This window comes from Mesoplodon densirostris, chromosome 20 (assembly GCF_025265405.1).
Source record: "Mesoplodon densirostris isolate mMesDen1 chromosome 20, mMesDen1 primary haplotype, whole genome shotgun sequence".
NCBI lineage: Eukaryota > Metazoa > Chordata > Mammalia > Artiodactyla > Ziphiidae > Mesoplodon > Mesoplodon densirostris.
The window spans coordinates 32,746,049-32,773,606 of NC_082680.1; the positions used below are offsets into that span (position 1 = coordinate 32,746,049).

Consider the following 27,558-nt stretch of genomic DNA (forward strand, 5'->3'; position numbering starts at 1 on the left):
CCACAACTACTGAAGCCCGTGCGCCAAGAGCGCAGCAACAAAGACCCAATGCAGCCCAAAATAAATAAATAAGTAAATAAATAAGAAAAATGAACAAAGGATATAAATAGGAAATTCAGAAAAGAATACAAATGTCCAAGAAGCATAACTTAAGATGTACACTGACAATGTAAATAAAAACAACAAAAAACCCCCCACACAACCTAATCACAAAAACTTATTATATCTAAATAATTATTCCATTATTGAAAAGGATTTAGAAAGGACTGAATTAGAAGACTGGAAGTATATGTCCCAAAATATTAATAGTGGTTAAACAGGATGGTGAGATAAACATTTGTGTTATTTTCTATTCTCCTTTTATATATTTCTTAGATTTTTCTACAGTAACCATGTATCATTTTGTTAAGCTTTTAATTTATTTATACACAAAGCAATTGCCTGGAATTGGCAGTTGAGTATGAACCCCAGGAGTTACTCTTGCAAGTAACATATTGCTGATGTCACATTTCCGTTTCTTAAGCAGAACTGTAAATTTCTCAGATATAGGTCCTCATGTTGTAATGACAGTTGCATTGCTCATTATCTAGGTTAAGGGGTTCTTAGTGGTTTTTTCACTTTGGCCCCTGCCGCAAAAGGAGGGGAATAAAACATAAAATATCTTTTGACACTGGGTGACATATCTGCTAAAAAGTTTAGTATGGGAGGCATTCCTGTGATCGGCAGATTTCATTCCAGGCTCCTGCCGCAGACTTACAGCACTCCTCTGCAGCGTGGACTGAACTGAGGTCTATGTACTCTACTCGCACCCCATCATCTTACATACCCCACCATCTGAAGTTTTGACTTCAGAGTCAAAACCAGACTTCCCTTCCAGGGAGAGGACTGCAGAAAACGTTATGCCTGGGAAGACAGGTACAACGCCTTAGGTTAGGAGTCCAGGTCTTCCCCATAGGAACCCCACTGGGTTGTAATCCTGAGGCTCCCATTTCCCGTCCGCCAAATCTAAGCTCGGGTCCAACATCCTCCTCCCGGTCCTGCTGGCTCCAGGCTCCTTTTTCTCTCTCGCCGTTGAGGCCCCGCCCCGGCCCCGCCCCCGGCCCCATGGGTCCCGGCCCCGCCCCGCCCCGAGCGCGTGACGTCACTCGCGCGCCGCGCCCCCGCCCCCCCAGTCAGAAGCCCTCATTGTTCAGCCAGTCGCGCTGGATTCGCCGCGTTGGGCTGATCCTGCGTTCTCTCCAGGTTCCAGCCCCTCCCGAAAGCTGGGCGAGGGGACCATCCCTGGCTGTGAGCTCTCTGCGGTCCTCGGGTGCAGGCCACCATGAGCAAACGGAAGGCGCCGCAGGAGACGCTCAACGGGGGCATCACCGACATGCTCACAGGTTAGCCCGGCCCGGCGCCGCTGCCTTTCTCCTCTCCTCCCTCCCCGCTGCTTTCCCTTCCTTCTCTCGAGTCCCGACAGCCCAAGGATGGGGTCGGCCCCTAGCAGCCCGGAGTCTTCCGTGCGGATCTCCCTCCGGCGCCGGTGGCAGATTGTCAGTCCTGCTGGGGACCCTTGAGTCACGCTTGGGCTGCCCTTGGCCTGCCTGGCCGGTGTACAAGCGGGGGTCCCTGTCCCTTAAGAGGTCGTTACGCCCCCTTCCAGGAAACTCAGTTCTCGTTTGTTTACTCGTGGTTCTTGTTCACCCGAGCCTCTTGTTGCCTTTTCAGAACTCGCGAACTTTGAGAAGAACGTGAACCAGGCTATCCACAAGTACAATGCCTACAGGTGGGACGGAGCGGCATTCTCTGTTAGCATGCGTTCTCGGATGTGTGGCAATTAACAGGGCTGAGGGTCCAGTGGATATTAGGACCGTCTGTAGGAGGAGAAAAAAAGCAAGAACTGAGGGTATTGACTCTGATGGTACTTTACTGCGATATTTCTGAGAGAATTTGGCCAGAGTTCTGTAGGATCAGTTTCGATTAGTTGCCAATTCTGATTGACAATAGGCTAATACATATTTTTCCCATCATCGAACGTGAATTACTGAAAATGCAGTTTGATTTTAAGTCATAATGAAACATAGTGGGTGAGGTCTGTGCTGTGAAATAGATGTGGTTCAGGGGAGTCTTTCCATCTGGTTGGTGTGTGGCTGATCTGTCACCTTTGGAATCTCATCCTTGTCCACTTCACCAGGGCCCTTATCCTAGCCGTTAATGCCATATCCGCCTGCTTCCGCCCCTTTAATCTGTAAACCTGTCCAAGTCCCTCAGCTCTTAAGAGCAAAAACAAAGCAATCTTCTTCACCTCCCTCTGCCCTCTAGCTAGCACCTTTCTCTTTCCTCCACTCATCCCCAGTCATTCTTTTTTTTTTTTTTTCCCCCGGTACGCGGGCCTCTCACCGTTGTGGCCTCTCCCGTTGCGGAGCACAGGCTCCGGACGCGCAGGCTCAGCGGCCATGGCTCACGGGCCCAGCCGCTCTGAGGCATGTGGGATCCTCCCGGACCGGGGCACGAACCCGTGTCCCCTGCATCGGCAGGCGGACTCTCAACCACCGCGCCACCAGGGAAGCCCCCCAGTCATCCTTTATCTCATTGCAGTGTAATTTCCATCCTGCCATTCCTCTGAAAAGGTTCTCACCCATATCTCATCTTATTGGACGCTCAGTGGCATTCATCTTGACTTCCATGATGGCACGATCTCTGTTCTTTCGCCTCTTCTATCTTACCTTTTAATGTTGGTAGTTCCCAGAGGTCTGCCCTTAGCCCTCTTTTCTCACTTTTATACTTTCCTTGGCAATCTTACCATTCTTGGCTTTGAATACCAGTCAGTGACTCCAGATCTGTATTCACTGGGCTTTTCTCCAGATTTTCAAACCTGTGTTACCTTTGTCTCTACCCTCTCAAAACTCAACTCAACGCCCATCTTTCCTTCTCACTCACCATAACTAAAAACTGATTACACTCCCTTTCTTTACCTCCTGTGAATTCCTCTGTAAAATATTTGTACTGTGGTCCACACATTTGATGATCTCAACATCCGAGAGAGATTCAACTCCGTATTCTACTTGAGTCTCAGGAGGCTTCAGAGAGGAGGTGGTTAGTCTTCAAGGAGCCCATCAGGAGATAAGGGAGAGGAGGAACAATCTAGAGAAAGGAAACAAAATGAGCCAAGGCACTGAGACATGAAGGGGTATTGCATTTTCTAGGAAGTCAGTAATTCAGTTTGCATAAGGGGTATAGTCTGAGTGGGCAGTAAGTCTGGAAAAGCAGGTGATGCTCTACCACCCCTGCAGGCTCCTCCCCAGCCCCCAGTCCCCATATACGTTTCTCTTGATGTGACCAAAGTATTCTCTTGAATGAAATATTTCCTCTTTACCTTGATGAAACCCCAAAGCGTCTGAATACAAAAGGCCTTTCCTGATTTAATTCTTCTTCCCTTTCAGGCTTTGTGCCATAGTGCCAATTATGTGGAACTGCTTGTCTTTGCTGAAACAATTTCCTCCACAAATTGCCCTCAACCTACCTTTGCAGACTCATCATCAGTAACATGCTAATACAGAAGTCGAAATCCAAATCTGAAGGTTATATGTGCTAGAACAGAGTGAAAAACTAAGGCTTCAAAGACTATCCAAAAACTACATTTAGCATTGAAATTATAGACAGGATACCATCAGTGAGCTCCCAGGGTGGACCCAATCTGTCACCAGACTACTGAGCTAGGTATGTGTGGAGATGGCAAGGATACAGGTCACTGCTTTATGTGGAACCGAAATGAGAGCAATGAAAAAAAAGAACTGGTACAAGGACATAGGGGAATACGGTTGTAAGCCATGAATTTAAAAATAACCATCCGTAAGCCAGTTTGGTATGTAGTAGTTTGAATACTTCTAGGTGGCACATTTTTTATGAAAAGAGAGTTATGAACAATTTCTAAAAACTAGCTATTAAAAAAAAAGCTCAATGATGTTTTCCACTTAATCCCAGAAAGGAAAGGCTACTGATTTCCTGAATCTCCCTAGTTTTACATATACGGTTAAAACTGTGTCATTCTCAAATGCGAGGGTTTTCAGGATACTTTTACAAGTTAGAGATGCAGGTGGTCTGTCAGCTCATTGAGTTTTAAATTTTTACACAGATGTGGAAAATAAGTTCATCTTGGTGAAAGTTTAAGCTGCGTATTTGTTTGTATGTATATTCCAGTTTAAGAAAAACTAATACTTTGCTGGCTTTCTAATTGGTTTTCCCTTTTTTTGTTCGTTTTACTTGTAGAAAAGCAGCATCTGTGATAGCAAAGTACCCACACAAGATAAAGAGTGGAGCAGAAGCTAAGAAACTGGTAAGTTTAGGGAGCGAGTTGATCGAAGAGCTCACACATGTCCCGATCTGATGGGTTCCCACAAAATGAAATTTGCCTCCGAAGCTGCCTTGACCCACACGGGCAGATTGCACTGCTTTCTTGGAATAAGATTAATGCTATTTCAAGCATACTTTTTCAAGCTTGGAGTGTTTTTATTGGGGGAGGGGGTGGATTTAAATTTTTTTTAACATGTAATTACAATTTTCTTTCTCTACTTTGCCATATATGTGTGTACTCATTCTCACACTGAATTTCAGCTTGAGTGTTAGTCCTCAAGAGAGTGCGGTAACAGAGTGGTACTAACATGTCTGCTCGCTAGCTGTTCCTTCTGATCCCCAGCTAGAGGAACTTATGTGAGTTAGTGTTCCCAAGGAGACCTCACCCACTAATAAGCACATGATTAAGCCCCTTTGCATATTATGGCATTTAGCCCTGTTCTCTGTAATTTCCATGAAGCCCTGTGTGCTCATAGTGTCCCTCTCGGGTGGGACTTGGCATTCTCTGTTCTAACACATCCCTCAGGTGATGCAGGTGTATGCAAAAGCCTGAGAACTTCTGTTCTAGAGGAAGTCCACGACAGCATTGTTATAATTTCAAAAATTGGAAAACATCTAAATGTTCTCCTGTAGGGTATTTTTAAAGTAAGTTATGATACATTCATACAATAATACACTATGCGGTCATTAAAGATGTAGTTTATTTATCGATATAGAAATTTGTTCATGATGCATTTTTAAGTTAAAGAACTTTACAAAGCAGTATGATTCTATTTTTGTAAGAAAAAAGTAGGCGTATGTATACACACACACACGCATATATATATACACGCACGTAACTGCATATATATATGAGCAAAAAAGAAGTCAGTATATAGCAGATGTTAAGTGGCAAGGTTACAGGTTATTTTAATTTTCAGGGTGATGAAATTAACAAGTGATTCTAATATTTTCTTTATGCAACTTTATATTTTCTAATTTTTCTACAACAAAAGTTAATTTTGAAAAAGCAAGGTCATTTAGAATTGTCTTATTAGGGCTCCTCTTTTGCCAATCATTTAAACATTTTGTCTTTGGGGGAATATATTTTTACTGCTGCTCAATTTTCTGTGTCCTTTGTTTGAAAACTGGTCATGTGATGATCACTGTTTTTTCATTTCTCATTTTTTCCTTTATCTTTTAGTGATTTGGTAAGTATAATATTTATGTGACTTTTATATTTTTTATTTTCTATGTAGCCTGGAGTAGGAACAAAAATTGCTGAAAAGATTGATGAGTTTTTAGCTACTGGAAAATTGCGTAAACTGGAAAAGGTAAAATGCTAACTTATTTGTTTGCTTATAGTGTCTGCCTTTATGGCAGCCATCATGTAGCACCATTACAGGGTGGGTGACGTCATCCACCCTCTGTTAGATTCAGTGAGAAAAGGAAGGAGCAGTTTATGGCTTTGTAAGTGTCCTATATTTTAAATTTTGAATATTGTTCTTATAAACTGTTTACTTATTTTATGTTGCATTTAAGACACTATTAGCATCTGTGATAGAATTACTTCTTACTTTCAGTAGCATTTAGAAGGGAGATTATAAACTTTGACTAAATGATTGTTATCTTTTAGAATTTCTATGCTTAAACTCTCACAAGCATTTTTATTGTTTTATTTCACCCTGATGATAGTCATTATATCACTTCTGGTCTTTTTATGAATAAGCCTTTTAAAAGTATTAGATAATTCAGAGAAGAGCCATCTTCATCTGCTTTCTTACTAACCTGTAACCACTGGGGTTTTACATGAATCCTTCTGCATGGGTTATCCGGGCAGTGTAAATGGCTCTTCAAGTCTCTTAGCAGCCTAGTGTATTTCTAATAAGATCATTTGAGTCCTCAAAGCATTCCTAAATCATTGTTAGACTTTTTTTTTTTCCTTAAAGATTCGGCAGGATGATACGAGTTCATCCATCAATTTCCTGACTCGAGTTAGTGGCATTGGGTAAGACTGTTTTTTTTTTTTTAAAAGAAGATGTTGGGGGTAGGAGTTTATTTATTTATTTATTTATTTTTGCTCTGTTGGGTCTTCGTTTCTGTGCGAGGGCTTTCTCTAGTTGTGACAAGCAGGAGCCACTCTTCATCATGGTGCGCGGGCCTCTCACTATCGCGGCCTCTCCTGTTGCGGAGCACAGGCTCCAGACGCGCAGGCTCAGTAGTTGTGGCTCACGGGCCTAGTGCTCCGCGGCATGTGGGATCCTTCCAGACCAGGGCTTGTACCTGTGTCCCCTGCATTAGCAGGCAGATTCTCAACCACTTCGCCACCAGGGAAGCCCCAAGAATTATTTTTTAAGCAGACACAGTAGTAGGGTTGTTTAATTTTTTTATGTCAGCCAAACTAAAGTACATGCTGTTTCTCTTCAAAGCCTGTACCTTTCCACCTCTGCACCTTTGCCCATGCAGTTCACTCACCCATATTTTACATGTCTCAGGCTGGTTCTTCAGAGGCTGCCGCGACTTTAAAAGCCCCATTCAAGGCACATGAATCCAGTTTGAGTCCCCAGCCAGAAATAATCCCTCCTTCCTCTAAGCTCCATTAGCACTTGCTCTGTGGACTTATTATCACTCCCTCCAAATTGTGGCTCTTTTGCCTCTCTGAGCGTGGTATTTATCCTAAACGTTTAAGCTTTTTCTGTAGTACCTGGCATATGAGCTTGGAACAAGCACTCAGGTCTTTCCTAATGAAGGCATCTCTATCTTAACTTTGAGCTGGCAGAAGCTTCTTTGACACTGAGGAGAGTAAAGGTTAACACTGAAACATTAGGGCTGCAGCGCTTTCCTTAACTCTCATCTTGATGGAATGAGGTCATTCTTTTAGGTATATGATGATTGTTCCTTAATGGCAACCATTTGATGAATGTTATTTTAAAATAGATTAAATTCCTAAACCTAGTATACTGAAAAGGAGCATGACTCCTTGGGGACCCAAGACAATTATAAAATGTTAATATTTGTTTTAGAGAGCATCTGTTACATTATTCTCATTGTCCAGGCAAGAAAACTGAATGCAGAAGGTGAGATAGCTGTGGCCGGGCCAGAATCAGAGCCTAGGTCTCCCGACTCCCAGTTCAGACCTATTATTTCTATGCCACATTGCCTTCCTGATATGAATATCAGTTTCTTTACTGCACAGTTTCTGTACCAAGGCTCTTTGTCATTAAAATCTCAGTTTAAATATCATCTGAGAGGCCTTCCCTCACCACCCAATCTAAAGAAGACCCAGCCACTCTGTCATATTACCCTATTTTAATTCACCTACCAGATATTTTTCTTTGTTTATATATCTGTTTATTGTCTCTCTCTAACCACTGGAATGTAAACAGGTAAGACCAGGGCCCTTATTTGTCTTATTCCTGCTGTATTTTCAGCACCTAGAAGAATATCTGACACATAATAGGCCCTCATTAAATCTCATTTGAATGAATGGTTTTCAAGTGCCTGTATTTCTGGTGTATGAATAATGTACATGGGCATTATGCCACCTAGCTGCTTGGATGTCTTTTTCATATCTAAATTTATGACTGTCTTCGTAGATTAAGGCTTCGATAATTTGAACATTACCAAAGTAACTACACAATAGTTTAGCAGGTGTTTTTTTTAGCTCAGCAGTAGCTTTTATGTTTGACAAGAGGAGACATAACTGTTTATTTGTTACAAGGATCCTGAGTTTCACTTGATACTGAGATAATGCTTTTCTTTCTTTGTAGTCCATCTGCTGCAAGGAAGTTTGTAGATGAAGGAATTAAGACATTAGAAGGTGAGTCTGTACAGTAGGTCATTAATTTCAGGTCAGATATAGTCCTGAAGGACCATGCTCTAACAAACTGGAATTTGAAAAACCCTTTCTCAATTAGTAGAAACGAATGGTAAGATTTTCTTTTTAACTCTACAGTAGAGAACAGATATAAAGTATAGTTTATATTCCCATTTTAAACATGTTTTGGTCTACAATTTAGAAAAAAATCAAGAGGAACAAGAAGTGGCTTCTTGGTTTAAAGGCAATGATTCATTTGTAGATTTTTAGACGATTTTTAAATTGCTTTTGTTTCTTTAATAAAATTCTAGACCGTAAAGTCCTATACATTCAGCCTAAAAGCCAAGTTATGTATATTGAGAAAAATTCTGTTAAGAGGCTTGCAATGCTTATTGAAGGGATTTTTGCTTTCAAAGAAGTGATAAAAATAAAAGTCAAGTAATTATAAAACATTTTCCTTAAACCTAATATAGCAATCTTTTAAATATAATTTACCTCTTCATGCTTTCAAGGGTGTATACTATATGGATTTATTACAGCACATCTGTGGCACTTGGGGATTAATATTTGTGGGCTCAACTATTTATAAGCAACCCAGATGGTCAGGTGGACAGATTTTGGAGACTGACCTGGGTTTGAATCCAGTCTCCACCCCTTTATTAAAATAGTTGACTGTGGGGGCTTCCCTGGTGGCGCAGTGGTTGAGAGTCCACCTGCCGATGCAGGGGACATGGGTTCGTGCCCCGGTCCGGGAAGATCCCACATGCCGCGGAGCGGCTGGGCCCGTGAGCCATGGCCGCTGAGCCTGCGCGTCCGGAGCCTGTGCTCCGCAACGGGGGAGGCCACAACAGTGAGAGGCCCGTGTACCGCAAAAAAAAAAAAAAAAAAAAAAAAAAAAAGTTGACTGTGATACTTCAGTCTCTCAGCTACAAAATGGTATCATAATATCTCTCTCATATGATTTAATGAAATAATGTATGTAAAAGACTTAGCATAGTGCTTGGTACCTAGTAAGTACTTAAAAATAGTAACTGACTCTTAAAAGGCATGATTAATTAGTAATATTATTAACTTAAGAATTTGTGTGAATCACATAACTAGAGAATGAATCGTTCTAATATATGCATCTCAGAGAGGGTTTGTGCTTTTCTGCTTGTGGCATATATAATTTACCTGAGTGAAATATTGGTTAAAGAGGTCAAGAGTTTGTTTCTCAAAGGTATTCGTTCATCCCTTGGGAGTGTCTAGGATCTCCTGTGGTGGTTTTACATTATTTCACCATTCACAGATATGTAATGTAATAGCTGTCGATATCCCTCTCTCCGTATATAACAAACTCAGTATTTCTGTGGCATTTTCGGTCATACACCTTAGTGTTTTCTGTGTGCACACAATTCTGAGAAATATCACGTGCTTATTTTTAATAATAAAGGTGCTTATTTTTCTCCATTTATGTCTCCAGAGAGAGTTTATGTTTGTGAATATAAGGGCGACCATAGGAATTGCTTTTGAAGCATACTTATCTTGCCGTTTCTTTAACAAGGCTCACTCCTGTGCCTGTACCCACTAAAGGACCACCCAGTTGGAACTCGGTCACTTTCAATTTAAGATATTATAGTTTTCTTGATTAAAAAAACGATAATACTACCTCTCCTTTCAATGGGATTTTTAGCATAGTGCCTGCACAAATCGGTACTCAGTAAATATTAATCCAGTGAAGGAGTGAATGAACAAATGAACAGTATGAATGAACTTCTGCTGCTATTAACCGTAAATTAAGCAATATACGTTCTTAGAAGGCTGCTTTTTGCTATACTCAGTGGAGTTTGGTATGATCCTGGTATGTTTTATCTACTCTTCTATGTAACTATAATTGAAATTTTGATTCAGTAAATAAAAATGATTATGCAGTCACTGTTGGGTTTTACTATTGACTTGAAGAATCACTTTTATCTAGTTCTTAATATCTGAAAGTTTTTTTCATTTTCTTTTCAAAGTCATTTCAGTGTGTTTTCCAGGTAGTTCTTTGAAAAAAAGGATCACTGAAATTAGCATTTTTTTTCAAAAATGTTTAAATCAGCATCTCAACTTTATTTATCTTCTATACAGATCTCAGAAAAAATGAAGATAAATTGAACCATCATCAGCGAATTGGGCTAAAGTAAGATAGCAAATTTTCTTTTGACACTTGAAATGTAAAAGTAAAAAATTTTATAGCCATTCTTCCGTACACCATAAGTCTTCAGACTTAGCTAAACACAGTCATTTTACTATTCAGAAATGCTAAGATTTGTTGCAGACTCCTATAGAGAATAAGCCTGTATTCACACGTGTTTTTTTACTGCCTTCTAGTTTGTTTGCTTGTTTTGAGTATATCCCACATTCCCTTGACTTTAGCTGGGAACTTCTCCTTAAAATACATAGAACTGAGGGCCTCAGTCAGTCAGGGTGTTTATTTCATGCTTACATTGTAGAAAGCACTGCCTCTGAGGTTAGGATATAAACAGGTTCAGTGTAGCTCTTAAGAAGTTGAGAGTCTACCTGAGAAGACGGGACATGACCATGAAACACTAAATTTTTTTTAAAAAGGAAAAGGAAGAAAACCCAGACACCTAAATACCAGAATAGGAATAACTAGTAGACGTGTCGTCTGTCAGCATGGGTAATTACTTTGTCAAGTGCAAGATACAGACCCCCCCACCATGACTGATTATTTACAGAACATAGTGTACATGCATAAGCACGTATCTCCTCTGGTCTTAGGTTGTCTTGTTGGCCATTCAGTCCTAATAACCTTCTGAACTTCCCTGTTGATGCCTTACCACAATATTTTAAAACTTACACTGCCTTTCCAAAACTCTGAACCAGTAAAAGATCAGGATGGTGTAGTTCTCACTCTCCTTGCATTTACATAGTAAATGGAGATCTTCTGAAGAACTTGCTTGTTGTGAGAATTGGTTTTGAACAGGCACTTTATCATTCTTAGATGTTATTTAATACTAAGGTAGTTTTTTTGTTTGTTTGTTTGTTTGTTTGTTTTGCGGTACGCGGGCTTCTCACTGTTGTGGCCTCTCCCGTTGCGGAGCACAGGCTCCAGACGCGCAGGCTCAGCGGCCATGGCTCACGGGCCCAGCTGCTCTGCGGCATGTGGGATCCCCCCAGACCGGGGCACGAACCTGCGTCGCCTGCATCGGCAGGCGGACTCTCAACCACTGTGCCACCAGGGAAGCCCTAAGATAGTATTTTTAATAGCCTTATTGAAATATCATTTCATATACCATGTAATTCACCCACTTAAAAGTGTGCAATTCAGTGGTTTTTTATATTCACAGAGTTGTGCAGCCATGACCGTAGTCAATTTTAGAACATTTTTGTTGTCCCCAGAAAAGCCCAAACCCATGAGCCATCATGCCTCATTTCTTCCCAACTACCCTTCCCTCCCCCAGCCCCTGGCAACCACTATTCTACTTTCTGTCTCTGTAGATTTGTTTATTCTAGATATTTCATGTAAATGAAATCATAATATATGGTCTTTTGTGACTGACTTCTTTCACTTAGCATAATGTTGTCTCGGTTCATCCATATTGTAGGATATTTTAAAATACAAGTATTTTTCAGGATCTAAGAGCAATGAACTGTAATCCCTGGATTTGCCAGTAGGGAGCAGTCTAACTTGGAACCGTATTAACTTAAATATATTTATTTACTCTTGGTATGTGAATGCGAAGTTTATTTAAAATAAGTTTGGATGGAATATCTGGAATATCACAAAGCATGACACTTAAGGATTTTGATCCAAGTTAAGGAATAAACCTCTCCCCACCCCCCCAATTTTACTCTTGTCGTAATGAATTTTAGTCTTGATTTTTGAAAGATCTGCTTGTATAAGGACACTTGATAAAGTAGGCAGTTTAATTTCTAAGATTCAAATTTCCCAAAAAATCTTTTGTCTACTTATTCTGTCTTTATAGATATTTTGAGGACTTTGAGAAAAGAATTCCTCGTGAAGAGATGTTACAAATGCAAGTAAGAGTGTGCTGAATTGTATTCTTTGATTAGAATTGAGAATGTCAATTGGTGAAAAGCCATTTTTAGAATACTGACTTAATTTTTCTTCTATTAGGATATTATACTAAGTGAAGTTGGCAAAGTGGATTCTGAGTACATTGCTACAGTCTGTGGCAGTTTCAGAAGAGGTAACATACTTCCTAAGCTTAGGTTATTCATGTTAAATGATGTTAAAATTGCCTAATGTATATGAAAAACATGGATTAAAAAGATGTAATTTATGTTACTTTATAGATTTACTAAGATCTAGTAGTATTAACTAAATTTATTTGTTTACAAATGGGAATATAAATTAGAGGAAATTCATCCTGATTTTACTATAGGATGGGTTTTTTTGATGACTAGTTCTAATAAAATTATTATAAAATAATTTTAGGTATATTAAATGCTAATAGTGGTTATCTGGCTAGATGCTAGTGAAGCCATGAGTAGTTTTTTTGTTTGTTGTTTACCTTATTTAATTTTCTAAGTTTTCTCTAATGGATCTGCATTTAATGTCTCAGAGACATCAGCTCAGAACCAATTCTCAAAACACCCAGGTTCTTCAGAAGATCTTGATTTACTCTGTGAATGTGAACAAAGTGAGACCCACACAATCCTGGTCTCTTACTGTCTCAAAATGTTGGAAGGGTAACCTAAATTTTAAAATATTACCTTAAAAAATTGAAATAGAACTTTATTTAAAACCTTGAACTAGATGTCTGACTGAATCTCTGGCCACCTCTGGAGTTTTGCTTAGGAAGTGGTAATAGGCTATCAGAAATTCTCTGGGTAGCTGCTATAAGAATCTAGCATTCTTATCTATGATGCCATAATCGTAGTTGTTACCAGTACTCATTAAGTGAATTCATTCAGAAGAATTGAAATGAATTTTCTGATTAACCTTTGCAGAGTTAGAGCATATTGTTTAATTTGAGATTTTTAAATATTTAGTGTTCATAGATATATTTTAAAGGTATATTTAGATGTTATTTTTATTCATTATTGAGTAGTTACTTAGGTACATTTTTAATAATATTTAACCAATTGTATGCAACATATATCTAACATCAATTACTGTTGTTATCCCAGATTCTGCTGTTTACATCAATATATCTGAATAGTTGGACAGAAAATTGAACTCTTTTAACTAATTCTGAATATGAAGCACATTGAAATAGAAAGTTAGGCTGTAAGAAGTAAGACTCTTCTATGTGTGTCATCAGCTTGGTTCTGTGTTTGCCTAATTGATACATTTGCGAGGAGAATTCCATACGTATTTTTTGCATTCACAGGTGCAGAGTCCAGTGGCGACATGGATGTTCTTCTGACCCATCCACACTTTACCTCTGAGTCAACCAAACAGGTGCCTCAGAATTTATAAGCAAATGTGATCCGTCGTACACAGCAGTGAATATCCTTTTCTAAATGATAATTGGATATTTTCAGAATGAGTTTGTGTTTTAATTTTTCTGAAAGTCAGTTGAAGTGTTTTGTACTGACTGAATTCTTTGAGAGGTAGAGTACGTTGTTGGAAGGGATGCGCATTGTTCGTCCACAAAGAACTGGCAGGACAGTCTAACATTTGAAAGAGATGAAATTTCGTAAACTACTTCCAGAATTATTTATTGTCTATCAAGAAACTTAAGCTCTGTTAGAAGACCCATGAAGGCAAAATGCTTTTGATTTTGGAATATATACCTTTTAAAGATGAAGCAGGTAACTTTTTGTTTAATGAAACAGATAAAGACAAATGATGTCTATTTGGGGGTATCATGATATTGGTGAAAAGTGGTGGTTTCATTTGATAAGGTGAATTTTCTTTTAGAAGAAAAAGTACTCAGAACATAGGAAAACTAGGCATTTCTGCATAGAGCATCAGAAAACTCATTTTAAAAATGCTCTCTTGCTGTAACAGACTAATTGCTTCTTTTCTTATTCCCTAATTATGATTCTATAGCCAAAGCTGTTACATCGTGTTGTGGAGCAGTTACAAAAGGTCCATTTTATTACAGACACTCTGTCAAAAGGGGAAACCAAGTTCATGGTAAGTACTCGCTTGAGTTAACACATTTAAAAAAAAACTGTGGAGACTGCCCAGTAACCATTCTGAGTGTGACCTCACTGTAGCTTAGTGTCACGGTCAGTAAATAGGACATCCTAGACCTTAGAGGAGATATATTCTCTAATCTGAGAATATTTTAGTAAAGAGGGTGTTTTTGTTGTTTTTGTTTTTTTTTAATTTATTTGGTTGCTCAGGTCTTAGTTGCTGCAGGTGAGCTCCTTAGTTGCAGCTCAAGGGCTCCTTAGTTGTGGCATGCGAATCTTTGTTGCAGCATGCCTGTGGGATCTAGTTCCCGGACCAGGGATCGAACCCTGCATTGGGAGCGTGGAGTCTTAACCACTCTGCCACTAGGGAAGTCCCAGTAAAGAGTTTTATTCTAAATTCCCCACTTGTAAATAATCTGTGCCACTGGAATAGGTAATTATGCATAATCTGCTATTTTTAAAATATCCATAATGACTTTAATATATTATATTTTTTCCCTAAAATAGCAAATACTCTTTGACTCAGAATACATTAATAAGTGAGATTAGAATTGTCTGAAGAGTATTAATCTATCACAAGACCAAAGAAAGAAGGCATCAGGGTACGTGATAGAACGTCCAGGGGAAGAACCATGCTGTGTGAAATGATAAGTAGGGGGCTCGTAGAGGGGGCACCTGTGGAGTCGTCCCAGTGAAACCCATTGTGATGGACCGTCAAAGTCCTGTGTTCTTCCTAGGGGATTAAGATTTGAGGATTCAAGACAAATAGCAAATGGATTAAGAACATTAATAAATGGTCCTGGGCTTCCCTGGTGGCGCAGTGGTTGAGAGTCCGCCTGCCGATGCAGGGGACACAGGTTCATGCCCCGGTCCGGGAAGATCCCACATGCCGCGGAGCGGCTGGGCCCGTGAGTCATGGCCGCTGAGCAACGGGAGAGGCCACAACAGTGAGAGGCCCGCGTACTGCAAAAAAAAAATAAATAAATAAATGGTCCTGTATAAAAACCAAAGGCAAATAGAAATCTAGGGCTAATGTAATAAAGGCTTACATTTATCTGCTGCTCACTTAAATACAGCATTTGGGCGCTCTTTTCTCCATGCCCCCCTTTTCCTAAGTCATGTGACTGAAAGGAAAGAGACTATGCTTTTGGAGCATGGACACGCTAAACTTAGCGAGAGTCTCACTGTGTAGATTTGACCGTCTTAGCCAAAAGTAGAAGAAGATGGTTGAGATAGATAATTGAATTACCATGTCATTCAGAAAATGGAACGGTGGTTGCCAGGGCATGGGCGGGGCAGCGGGGAGATGAGTGAGTGTTTATGGGGACAGAATGTCAGCTGGGGAAGATGAAAAAGTCCTGAAGACGGTGGTGATGGTCGCACAACAGTGTGAGTGTACTTAATGCCACTGAACTGCACACTTAAAAGGGGTTAAAGTGGTGTATTTTATGTTATGTGTATTTAATCATATATGCAAAAACACGTCCTTTGATTCAGCATGGTGATTTTAATGGGCTATGAAAGTATATTGGCTAAGTTGTCACACTTTATCAATATTTTCAAAAGAACTTTGGGAAAGGTAAACATAAAAATTCTAGTCAGTGTTTGGGAATTACATTTATGAGCTGTTCTCCCTAGTCTGTCAGTTTTGAGCTCTTACCCTATGCCCAAAAATATATGCACACATGAGAGATTAATAAAAATAGGATTTGTATATGCCATATGAACACCCTTTTAAATGTAGATTGACTTTAAATGACTCAAAATGAATGTGCATAAATCTTACGTTTAAAGACCATTCAATCAGATAAAATTCTAAAAATCATGTGCTAGACAAGATAGGTTGTTTTTTTTAAATAGTAGGAAAGTGTCCTGGTATGCCACTGGGGACCCCTTCTGGCCTGACTCTCTTCCTTCAGTAGTCATCTCTGTGAAAGCACTGGACTCTCTCCTGGGGAAGTGCAGCAGCTGTTTTCAGAGTTAGCCACCAGGAAGGTGTGTTTACACAATAAAAAAGCAGAAGCATTTTTTTACAGTCTGAACAGTATTCTTCTGTGCCCAAAGAGATCCAGAGGAAAGACCTACAGAGGCTGTAGTAATCCAGCTAGCAAGAATACAAGGAAAAATTACAAGCTGGTGGGCTGGGTGTAACCTGCAAAGGAAGGTGGGTAGCCAAGTATATGAACGTAAAGAGTTGCTGACATAGTGGAACTGGGTTATCCTAGTAGCTGCTCAAAGAGGAGAAGTCCTTTGTCTAGGAAGGTCAGAGGCAGCCAAATGCCAGTGGTGCTGCAGAGTCGGCCGGTTCAGACCTCACAGTACGTGTGGTATGTGAAAGACTAGGAGCACTCACCCATCCTAGGATACAGGCTGGAGTTGTGGAAATCCTGGCTCTATCTTGCCTTCCGTTCTCTCGGTCATACCTGGCAGCACGTGTACAGGTATTGCCAGAAAGGGAATCCTCCAAACCTCTTTCCAGAAGAAAACAGGTTAAAAAATAAGAAAGCAGGCTTTTTGTTTGTTTTTAAAGTATAGAAGACTTAGGCCACAATAAGAGACTAAGGCCTGTATGTTGTGACATAGGAATCCATCTTAGTGGATGATCTGTATATAAAGTTTGTATACTGTACATATAGTTCATGTCTTTACTGAAGCTTAGAAAATGCCATGTTTGAGCCTGCTGTTTTGACATTTATAATTAGTGTTTGTTAGGATGAGAAGCGCTCCAGGCCAACTTTCAAATCATTTTATTTTGGAGGCAATAAGAAGTGATTTGTATCTTGTTGCAAACACGGTGGGTGTTGGTATGTTGCATCGTAGGAAAGTAGATTTGGATACGGAGGCTTTAAGATCTTTTGGCTCCATTACCAATTTGTTGTGTGACATTGACAAGTTGCTTTACTTCTCTAAGGCCTTAATTTTCTTATTTTTAAAATGATATCCTTGCCCTCTGTCAAAGGACTGTTACGCAGATCAGATTAAGTAATATATGTGGAAACGTTGAAGGGTTTGTACAAATATCGTTTGAAGATACTGAATCTTCAAAGAGTTGTGCAGTGTTATACTAGTATAATACATAATAATAATATAAAAATAATATATTTCTATTTGGAAATAGATCAGTTGGAAGAAGGTAGTAACCTGGAAAGAATTAAATTGGGGAACAGAAAAAGGGATAGAAAGAGAGAAGATGGTGCTATGAAAGAACAAAGTGGGGAGAATGAGTGTCAGTAGGAATGAGAAGGTGTATTCAGTCAATTCACCAAATACATACTTAGCATCTACTACATTCCAGGCTCTGCTCTAGGAGAATGGGATAGATCAGTGAATTTATGTAGAACTTTTATTTGAGGGTATGGGAAGGGACTGCTACTTAACAGTGAACATATTAAGTAGGTAAAGCGTTAGGTTAAGATAATAAGTATTATTTATTATTTTTTTTTGCGGTACACGGGCCTCTCACTGCTGTGGCCTCTCCCGCTGCGGAGCACAGGCTCCGGACGCGCAGGCCCAGCGGCCATGGCTCACGGGCCCAGCCGCTCCGCGGCACGCGGGATCCCCCCGGACCGGGACACGAACCCGCGTCCCCCGCATCGGCAGGCGGACTCTCAACCACTGCGCCACCAGGGAAGCCCAATAAGTATTATTTTTAAAAAAGAAAGGGAGTGCAGGAGACGGTATTAAAGAGGACGGCCTTATTGAGAAGATGAGGCCTGGGGAAAGACTTGAAGTAAGGAAGTTAGGCAGGCAGGTCTCTGTGGGGAGAGAGAGGCAGGCAGGAGTCAGGGCAGTGACCCTGAGCACATGAACATGAGCAGAGCTCACCAAAGGAGTTAAGATCTCTAGGTTTCTGAAAGGAAATTGGCTGCAAAATGAATTCAGTTTATGAAGTGGAATAAACTCCACTCCATATTGATCCACTTGATTTCAGAATGTCTTGTTGCTATAAGCACTGACTAAATAGTTTTAAAGATATGACCATCTGTGTGTTTTTTAAGTTATCTTCAAAGCATGAATTCTCTTAAACTAACAGTAATCAAAGCTTAGGAAAGCCAGGGTTATTCCAGATCTTCTTGTAAACTCAGGGTCTTTCATTAATTGAGCTATTCTTCCTGTGAATATAATAACATTTGGAAGAAAAACCAATTTCCTCTGCATTTAGATGCCTTTTTACTTTATATATGGTGAGTACCACTCAAATTTTAGCGTTTCGTGCAGGTTTGAGCTCGGAGGATGATTTTCTGTGAAATATCTACAGCGAGGATTCACAGGACAATAGAAGATACCTTGGCTACACTGGGGAAATGAAAGAGGCTTTATTTCAGACAGTCAGCATGAAGCGACCTAACTGAAATGCCAAACAAAACTAATCCACTCAATCGAATAAAGAATTTACAGTAATACAGAGAAATGCTTTAACATTAGCACTTCAGAAAAAGTGCAGGAAATAAAATTAGCCTTGAGGAAAGGAACAAAGCCATTAGATGAAATCCTATTACTGATGTGACAAACAGAAAGATCATTGCCTGTGGGTTCAGACATCCAGATCTGCAAGGTAATGCCTCATGGTAATTCCATTTGAAGGTTGAGTTGGAGCTTGTTAGTGCCTAAGAAGGTAGGTTTCATATTTGAAGATAAACAGGTTTCATTAATCTTTCAGGAATAGGAGTTGCTAAAGAAAATACCCATTTTAGATTTTGATTTTTCTATGTTGTTGAGTGAAAAGTATGTCTTTTAGTGACGTGTGTACCAACTCGACTGCTCTTTAGGACCAGAAACCTGTCACTTGTGTAGTTTTCTTAGAATGTGGCATTTGAAGCTTTATATTTGAAATTTGGTGATGTTTGTATTTCTTTTTACATATTTATGCGTTGCCGCCCAGTCCATAAACTTTCCCCATTTTCCTGGAAAAGGAAAAGATAACAAAACAGACCTTGATAATTGTTGTTTAAAAACTGCAGAAGTATTAAAAAAGAAAACTGCAGAAGTATAATGAAAACTCACCTGTAGAGAAGGAAGAAAACGATCCTCTAATTTTCTTTTAATTTTTTCTTAATTTTCCTCTCTCTGTCTTTTCTGATTTCTGGGAGATTTCCTCAATTTCAACTTCTTCTACTTCTATCATATTTTAAATTTTTATTTAAATCTTTTCCTTGAATTTTCCTTTTCTGTAGAATTCTGTCCTTATTCTGAGATCTGAAAATATTACTGATAGCTTTTGTGTCTGTTTTCTTCTCCCTGAATAATCATTGTTTCTTCCAAGTTGCTTTTTTCTGTTTGTTTTGGTCTCTGTCTTTCACGCTTTCCTTGATTAGCTTCTTGTTTAGAGTCACACAAAAGCCAGACCCTCATAACCGGAACCCTTGCCTGCTGTTTCATGTGGTTCTTTAGTTATCATGAAGCACAGTAGGAAGGCAGGGATAATATATAGTGCATAGAAAAGCTACTAAGTTACAAGCGCTCACAATTCTAAAACTGCCTCCATTTAAAGCAAAAATAACTTCACAGTTAACAATATTTGATTAGAATTAAGCCTTAAGTTTAAAAAAAATCTTTAAACATTATTTTTAAATATACATTTTAGGGTGTTTGCCAGCTTCCCAGTAAAAATGATGAAAAGGAATATCCACACAGGAGAATTGATATCAGGTATTACTCAACATTTATTGCTGACGTATTAACTTTTCCCTTCTTTTCCCCTTTTCCCCCTCCCTCTGTATGTCTTGGAATTTGCATAAATGTCTAAGACCCCTTTTCATTCCAAAGTGCCATGTGTCTGTGCAATAGACAATGTTTAGCCTGAAAGTATGTAAAGAATAATGACTATCTACAGAACCTACTTTATTATCTCTAGGTTCACCATGGTGCCTTCTGCAGCTCAAAGTAGATCCTGCCTGGGGAGAGTTGGTTGTAACAAGTGATACTGCTTTGCATTTGTCCACACCTCTTGCAGAGCATAGTTTACTGAAACCTCAACTAACTGCAAGGTTGAGGTCATTTGAATGGTCTACTTAATGATGGTGTCCTCTTCAGTTATTGGACCACACAGACTTGTTTTGTGCCTCAATGATTTTAAGAGTCCTATTTTTGCTAAATTGAAAATATGTAGTAAAAGATTGGTGAATTGTTTATTGGTTGTAGGTTGATACCTAAGGATCAGTATTACTGTGGTGTGCTCTATTTCACTGGGAGTGATATTTTCAATAAGAATATGAGAGCTCATGCCCTAGAAAAAGGCTTCACAATCAATGAATACACAATCCGTCCCTTGGGAGTCACTGGTGAGTATTTTTGTCTGCATTAGAGATAATCCCAGTCATCTGGATATTTTGGTTTAGCAACTTTGGTTTTTCTAAAAAGCCTTTTAGTAACCATGCCAGTTAATTGCAGTTTCTTTGGTATTGTTAGTCCCTCAGGCAACAAAAAAAGCTTTAATCCATAGGTGCTCCCAGGCCCTCAGTTGAAGGCCCATGATGACAAGATTCATTTATTTCCAGCTCTTAGAATGGATTAAATTCTTTCTCCCTCTGATGGTCAGTAAATAATCTTATTGATCTAAAGTGTTTTTGTTTTCTTAAATGTATCTCCAAGACTTCCAAAGAACCCAGTTATTTTTGCTGTTAGTGCCAGGCCAAACTTGGTAGCTTTGGCTCCAAGCTTTTAAAGTTTAAAGAGTAAGAATTTCTTAATCTCTGTTTTATGGCTCTTGTTAACATTTCACAGTATACTATGTAGTTTACTATTCTCTTCTAGGAAGATGAAGATTTTGTCTTTTTGTCCTAAAAGTGTTTTTCATCCCTGGTAGATGCGGGCTGTGCTTCTCACATGTCAGTGTGTATACAAACCATGTGAGAACCTTGTTAAATGCAGATTTTAATTCAGTGGGCTTCTGCATTGCCAGTAAGCTGCCAGGTGGTGCCAGTACTGCTGGTCCGGGGACCGTATATTGAGTTGCAAAGGAACTCACTAGAGTATCTTCTCGAATACAGTGGAGATCCAGCAGACAGAAAAATCATGGATTAGGGCCACTTCAGATGGCCAGAGTTGGGATACTGAGGTTCTTTGTGTAGCGCCAGTAATATGTGTGGCCAAGCACAGACACAAGCTCATGGGGGAGGGGGAGGGTGGTCAATATCTTTTTTTTTTTTTTTTTTGAGTGGCTTGGGGACTATTTTCTTTTTCCTCTGGAAGTGAGTTCTGTGTAGCTCTTAGTCCTGAAACCTCTGACTCATAAGGAAGGTTGTGTTCTCCCTCCTTGCAGGAGTTGCTGGAGAGCCACTGCCCGTGGATAGTGAGAAGGACATCTTCGACTACATCCAGTGGAAATACCGGGAACCCAAGGATCGAAGTGAATGAGGCCCGTCCTCCCCGGCACAGCCCAATAGGTCTTAATTTATTTCTTAACCTTTGCTACATAAGGGTCTGTGGTGTTTTTAAATAATTGTTTCTTCATGCTGTAGCTTGCATTAGTCAATAAAACCTCTTGTACTATTATCAGATGATCTTGTGCTTATTTTATTAGCAAATATGTTTAAATTTATATATCCTGTTCATGATCACACTTTACTAAGGGTCAGTGGAGAGGATTAAGAGATGAGATGAGGGCTTCCCTGGTGGCGCAGTGGTTGAGAGTCTGCCTGCCGATGCAGGGGACACGGGTTCGTGCCCCGGTCCGGGAAGATCCCACATGCCGCAGAGCGGCTGGGCCCGTGAGCCATGGCCGCTGAGCCTGTGCGTCCGGAGCCTGTGCTCCGCAACGGGAGAGGCCACAACAGTGAGAGGCCCGCGTACCGCAAAAAAAAAAAAAAAAGAGATGATAACACATCTTAAATGGGAATTTTTGTTTTCTCATTTTCTGCCCTTATGCTATAAACCACATTACCTCATTACCTTTCCTCCTATTTACTGATTGTAAATTAGTCAATTGGGCAAGCCTTTGGAAGAGGGTTCAATCTTTTTTAGAGACTTTTTTCTATGCTTGGCCCATATGCGATTTTGTAACATATAACCTAATTCCAAGAACAGGTGTGTGGTTTATCTCTTAAATGAAATCTGTAGCAGTTGATTGTAATCCATCAGAAAGAGCTTCCCTAATTAAAACCACTTTTAATATGTACCCGTATGTATAAAATATGGTCTCTTAAACTTCGAACAAAGGTTTTACTTTTTTTGCCCTGGTTTTCCTCCAGTGTAACTTTTAAGTTCAGATGGTCAAAAATGTATAAGTAGAGGGCTTCTCTGGTGGCGCAGTGGTTGACAGTCTGCCTGCCGATGCAGGGGATGCGGGTTCGTGCCCTGGTCTGGGAGGATCCCACATGCCGCGGAGCGGCTGGGCCCGTGAGCCATGGCCCCTGAGCCTGCGCGTCTGGAGCCTGTGCTCCGCAACGGGAGAGGCCACAACAGTGAGAGGCCCGCGTACCGCAAAAAAAAAAAAAAAAAAAAATGTATAAGTAAAGCACTCCTTGAAAGCCCTAGCTTTGAAATATAGAAATTATGTAAATACAAAATATAGGAAGTTCTCAAATGGTAAGTAGAGCTATTGAAAACAAAATAATGTAAAAATGCTTTGTAACTTGCAGTGGGCTATACAAACATAAGATACTACCTTTTGAATCTTACTTCTTTATTAACCAAGTTATTTTGTAGCAAAACGGTATTTCCCTTCCAAGAAATAAATGATTATAAACAATGGGAGTTTTAAGGAAAAATAAAGTATTTGCTGTGATAATTTTCCCTGCTAACTACTGTCAGGTACATAACTTAACCAGAAATTACATAAAGATTTATTTGAACTAACTGAATCCCTAGATCAAAGTTAAATTTGTTATAGAATCACATCACTTTTCTGCAGAAATAGACAACAAGCCCAAACTAGTTTCCATTCATCACAAGGCAGCTTCTCCAGCTCAGTCTGTTTCACTTACTACAAGATTTGATTTTAAGAGTTATTTGTATGGGAAGATTTTTAAGTTCTTGTCTGAGACTTCTGCTTGAAGACGTGCAGCCGTTTAGATTTTCTGGCACACTCTTAACCGTGAGTGTTGCTGATTTCCAGTTGCCTGACTTCGACATGATAGTCCAGGACCACAGTCACAGCGCTGGAAGATTTCTGGAGCTTGCGCGGTATCTTTGTGCCCTCTCCTAGGGCAGACCTGTCCCTCCAATGGGACCGGTTTACAAATTTTAGTCCCAAAATGACGAGCACAGCAAAGTCCAGGTCCACAGTCGAAAGTTCTAAGACAGCTTTCTCCCTCTTGTCCTGTAACAAGATTGATACGGGCTTTAGTAATAAGCAGGGGGAATGGTGGCTTGTGAGGGCATGACTGGGTTAGGGCATGACTGGGTTAGGGCGTGGGGTGTAGGATAAGGTCGCAAAGTAAAGATAGAACAGCATGCCTGGCTCCTGGGCTGAAAGCAACAATGGAGTGGACATCTCAGTCTTCCCGAACAGAATTTACTGCTTTATAAAGTTAAAACATTTATTAAAGAAAGATGGGATTTCCAGTCTTGAGACGTGAAATAAGTATCACTCATCAGTGTTTTATTAAATGGGATTTGTACTGACCCAAAGAGAGACCACCGCTTACACAGGCGGGCGATTAGCCGTCTTCAACAAACAAGAATGGCCAATTCACCACCTTCAAAATCCTAGCTGCTTTATGTCCAAGATTGGAATTTGAGACTACAATTCCATAAAAAGCATCTTAGTGAAGTTTATATTTTGTGCAAGAATGAAAAGTTATTGCATCTGTGTTCATCTCTCTTTTATTTTGTATTCTGAGGATCTAGAAAGGGAAATTTCTATTTGTTAAATTATAGGCTGTAAAAAGATGTGCATATAAAATTTAATTTAACAAGTAAAGGCTTTCTTGCTAATCAGCCTGTTATTATAGGTATCCCCCGTCCTCTTGGCCTGCCAACTACCTTGTGCTCTTCCCACCATGATCTCCATAGCTGTTTACGGAAAGAGATTGGAAATAGGACATGCTCCCTAGGTGTTTCCGGGGTGGAGAGGCATAAGTCAGTTTCAGCCTATCCTTAAGAGCCTAAGGAGGAGAAAATGTTTTTCTTAAAAAAAAAAAAAATATATATATATATATATATATATATATATTTATTTATTTATTTATATTTATATATGCTCAGAATGCTGCTCTTACCCTTACTGCCTTGTGATTTTTTAATATCTGGCTTCCTCTTGGGTTTGTTTTCCTGAATTGGGTGCTCACTTGTTCCTTGTGTATCTGTGTCGTCTTGGTCATCCATCTGCCTCTCCAGTATTGGGGTTGCATCTTCCGTTGCCGTGCAAACATCTGAGAGACAAGCAGGTGGAGTTAGAGGATGAGAACCCCACACAGGCTCATTATCAGACTGTCACGGGGTTTGGCAGTCCTTCCGCCTTCAGTTTCTGTATAACTTTCTAGATTTCCGGGACACAGGCACTAAATATTTACATCTCACATATGGCAAAGCAGGTGCTTAAGTAATTAATGGAATCTAAGTGAAAACAGAAGAACTTGAAAGATTCCAACTTGAACCCTTGCTTTAAAATCATCTCCAAGTTGCTGGCAAGAATTGTTGCCGGAAAAGAAACTATTTTGCTGCATCGGGAAGAGGCAGCTCTGTAGAACCACTTGGGAGCCTTTAGAGAGTGCCTGTCGTGGAATACCCTAGTCTAAGAGACCGGATGCGGGCCTCCCTAGTGGCGCAGTGGTTGAGAGTCCGCCTGCCGATGCAGGGGACGCGGGTTCGTGCCGCGGTCCGGGAGGATCCCACATGCCGCGGAGCGGCTGGGCCCGTGAGCCATGGCCGCTGGGCCTGCACGTCCGGAGCCTGTGCTCCACAACAGGAGAGGCCACAACAGTGAGAGGCCCGCGTACCGCAAAAAAAAAAAAAAAAAAAGAGACCCGGATGCTGTGTCTGCTCTTTGGAAGCGCTGCAGTCCTGCAAGTCTTCGTGCTGACTCACCATTCACGCAGAGCGTCCCCGGGCAGCACACGGCAGCCCGCTGGCACCACCTCCGTGATCCACGACAGGTAGCACAGGATGGCCTCTCCTCCTGGGGTTTGAGGCAGAAATTTTCCAGTGTTGCAGTCTTTGTCAGACACGCACTGTGAACCCTGTAAAGAGAAGCTGTTGTCACAGGGCTAGGGAATCCAGCGAGATGTGAAGAGTTTTTATTCCAGGCAGGAGATGGAGAAAGCCAAAAAGAGAGGCACTTTAAACGCTGAGGCAAACCTCAAGCAGCATCTTGACTTTTCACAAGAATTGGTTTTCTTTCACAAAGGGGAGAGCAAATCACGAACGAAGAGGCCTATGTGCTGCAAAGGTTATTTGTGCCTGAAAAAGTGTCCTACTTTTAAACATAGAATTTCATCTTTTATGCTCTCTGTGAAAATGGAAGAAAATGTTTTCCCACGTGTGTCTTCGAGACGGTTATGAGATTTTTTATATGTATCTAGAAGCTCTAGATGCTGTGCGATAGTTTAATGAAGTGTTGGTGTTTGTGGCCTCCCTATTTGACCTTTTTACTCCAGTGAATCACATCAGTCACCATTTGCCACGTAGGCCCCTCCGTGGGCCAACCCAACCATCCTTTGATTTCTAGTCATGCCTCATTTGCAGGGAAACAGATACCGAAGACTCAGTTTTCTCATCTACGGTTGATGCTTTTTCATATGTATATGAAACATTTCCTATAAAACAATTCTGTGGGGCCTCCCTGGTGGCGCAGTGGTTGAGAGTCCGCCTGCCGATGCAGGGGATACGGGTTCGTGCCCCGATCTGGGAGGATCCCATATGCCGCGGAGCGGCTGGGCCCGTGAGCCATGGCCGCTGGGCCTGCGCATCCGGAGCCTGTGCTCCGCAACAGGAGAGGCCACAACAGTGAGAGGCCCGCATACCGCAAAAAAAAAAAAAAAAAAAAAAAAAAAAAAAAAACAATTCTGTGAAGTGAGAGGGTTGGCACGCAGCATGTAACTTCTGACTCCCATATTCCCTGGCTGTGTGGCCTTGGTTAAATTCCTCAGCGTCTCTGAGCCCATTTCCGCCATCTGTCTTTAGGAGATGTGATAGCTGTCTCAAGCTCTGAGGAGGAGGAAATGAGAGAGTATGTATAAAAGGCCTGGCACGTGGTGTATAGCTTTCTAAATGTTAGCTTACTCCCTGATTTATAGGTGAATTGATAGCTCAATGCCCTGAAAAGCCACTTGGCTCATCTGGTGAGTTCATGCTAAAGCGACTGGATTCTTCCAGGGTGCCTTCCACAGCCTCAATCCAGCCCACCGTCTAGATGAGCCATTTCAGATGCTCATCTGCGTGATGGCTTCACTCGAGCCCAGCGCCCAGCCCTCCTCCTCCTCTACCGAGCGTTACCTTCTGGGCCCCTTGCACATCCGCAGAGCTCTTGATGTTGTTGGCATCCAGAACCAGGACTCCCAGGGGGGCGCACAGCCAGCCGAGCCGCAGCAGGACCACCACCACCATCCTGGACCTTCTCAGCCCTCCCTGCGTCCTCCTCGAAGCTGGGCTGCTCTGAACCCACGATGGAGCTTTTGCCAAAATGGGAACTCGGCAAGTCGCCTGGGATTGCTTTTTCTGAAAGAGAAGCAAATCTCCATTGGAGGAAGGTGTGTGAAATCGGACGAGCGGGGTCTGACCGGAGGGTTCCCTCTGAAACTGTTCATAGACGCACCCCCTCCTTTCTCTCCTCCTCCTTCCTCCTTCATTTCCTTCCTTCTTACCCCACACAGGCTCCAACAAATCCCCTCAAATCTGTTTGATCAATAGTTCAAAACAAGGACTCAACAGAGGGGCAGCAGAGGCAGGGCTGCAGCCGCTGCTCCTCCAGGGGTTGAATTCCTCTTAAGTAGTGCATAGCAGAGTCAGTTCAAAGGGCCAGCAGAAGAGCAGGATGTCTGTATCAAAAGCGAACTCTGATAATCACCTGCCTGTCCTACCTTCTGTAATCCTGTGAGGGTGGAGGGAGTCTGCTCTAAGGTCTGTTTTCACAGCTAGTTGTGCTCCAAGAAAGAATGAATCCTGTTAGCCAATACGCTCTGCGGGATGCCAAAAACTAATGAGTTACAAAAACTATACTGAGAAACTTTACACTGTGCTCAGATAGTGAAGACAGATAGAAAAGAGACAAAATGCCCCACTGAGTGTCTCTGGTATTCAGATGTAAAAATCCCAATAGCTTAAGAGCTGTGAATGTAACAGCACCTGCCCTGACTAAATGTCAGTTGGAAAATAATTCTCCTTAAAATGAAAATGGAACTGTTTGACGTTAGGATTATTTAATTAGGAAGATAATGATTTATAAAAATTGC

General features: G+C 40.9%; 2 protein-coding genes across 2 annotated transcripts; one reads left to right on the top strand and one right to left on the bottom strand.

Annotated features, from left to right (window-relative positions):
- The first annotated feature begins 1,185 nt into the window (after positions 1 to 1,185).
- On the top strand, positions 1,186 to 21,721 carry POLB (DNA polymerase beta). The gene is made up of 14 exons (XM_060085800.1): positions 1,186 to 1,382; positions 1,711 to 1,768; positions 4,252 to 4,318; positions 5,574 to 5,648; positions 6,264 to 6,322; positions 8,085 to 8,134; positions 10,241 to 10,292; positions 12,103 to 12,157; positions 12,255 to 12,327; positions 13,474 to 13,544; positions 14,139 to 14,225; positions 19,812 to 19,876; positions 20,369 to 20,508; positions 21,489 to 21,721. Exons 1-14 carry the CDS (start codon positions 1,322 to 1,324, stop codon positions 21,581 to 21,583), a joined length of 1,008 nt encoding a protein of 335 aa, XP_059941783.1. The 5' UTR covers positions 1,186 to 1,321; the 3' UTR covers positions 21,584 to 21,721.
- Positions 21,722 to 23,235: 1,514 nt separating this feature from the next.
- Positions 23,236 to 26,713, bottom strand: DKK4 (dickkopf WNT signaling pathway inhibitor 4). Its single transcript, XM_060086176.1, is given in 5 exon segments — positions 23,236 to 23,486; positions 24,388 to 24,540; positions 25,196 to 25,304; positions 25,306 to 25,347; positions 26,603 to 26,713. Coding segments are annotated over 5 exon segments (666 nt in total).
- Between the last annotated feature and the right edge of the window lie 845 nt (positions 26,714 to 27,558).

Excerpts from the sequence above, each read along its gene's own strand:
- POLB (XM_060085800.1), top strand. The coding sequence starts at position 1,322 with ATGAGCAAACGGAAGGCGCCGCAGGAGACGCTCAACGGGGGCATCACC. Across the intron at positions 4,319-5,573 it reads GAGCAGAAGCTAAGAAACTG|CCTGGAGTAGGAACAAAAAT; the intron begins GTAAGTTTAGGG and ends TTTTCTATGTAG. Across the intron at positions 10,293-12,102 it reads CATCAGCGAATTGGGCTAAA|ATATTTTGAGGACTTTGAGA; the intron begins GTAAGATAGCAA and ends CTGTCTTTATAG.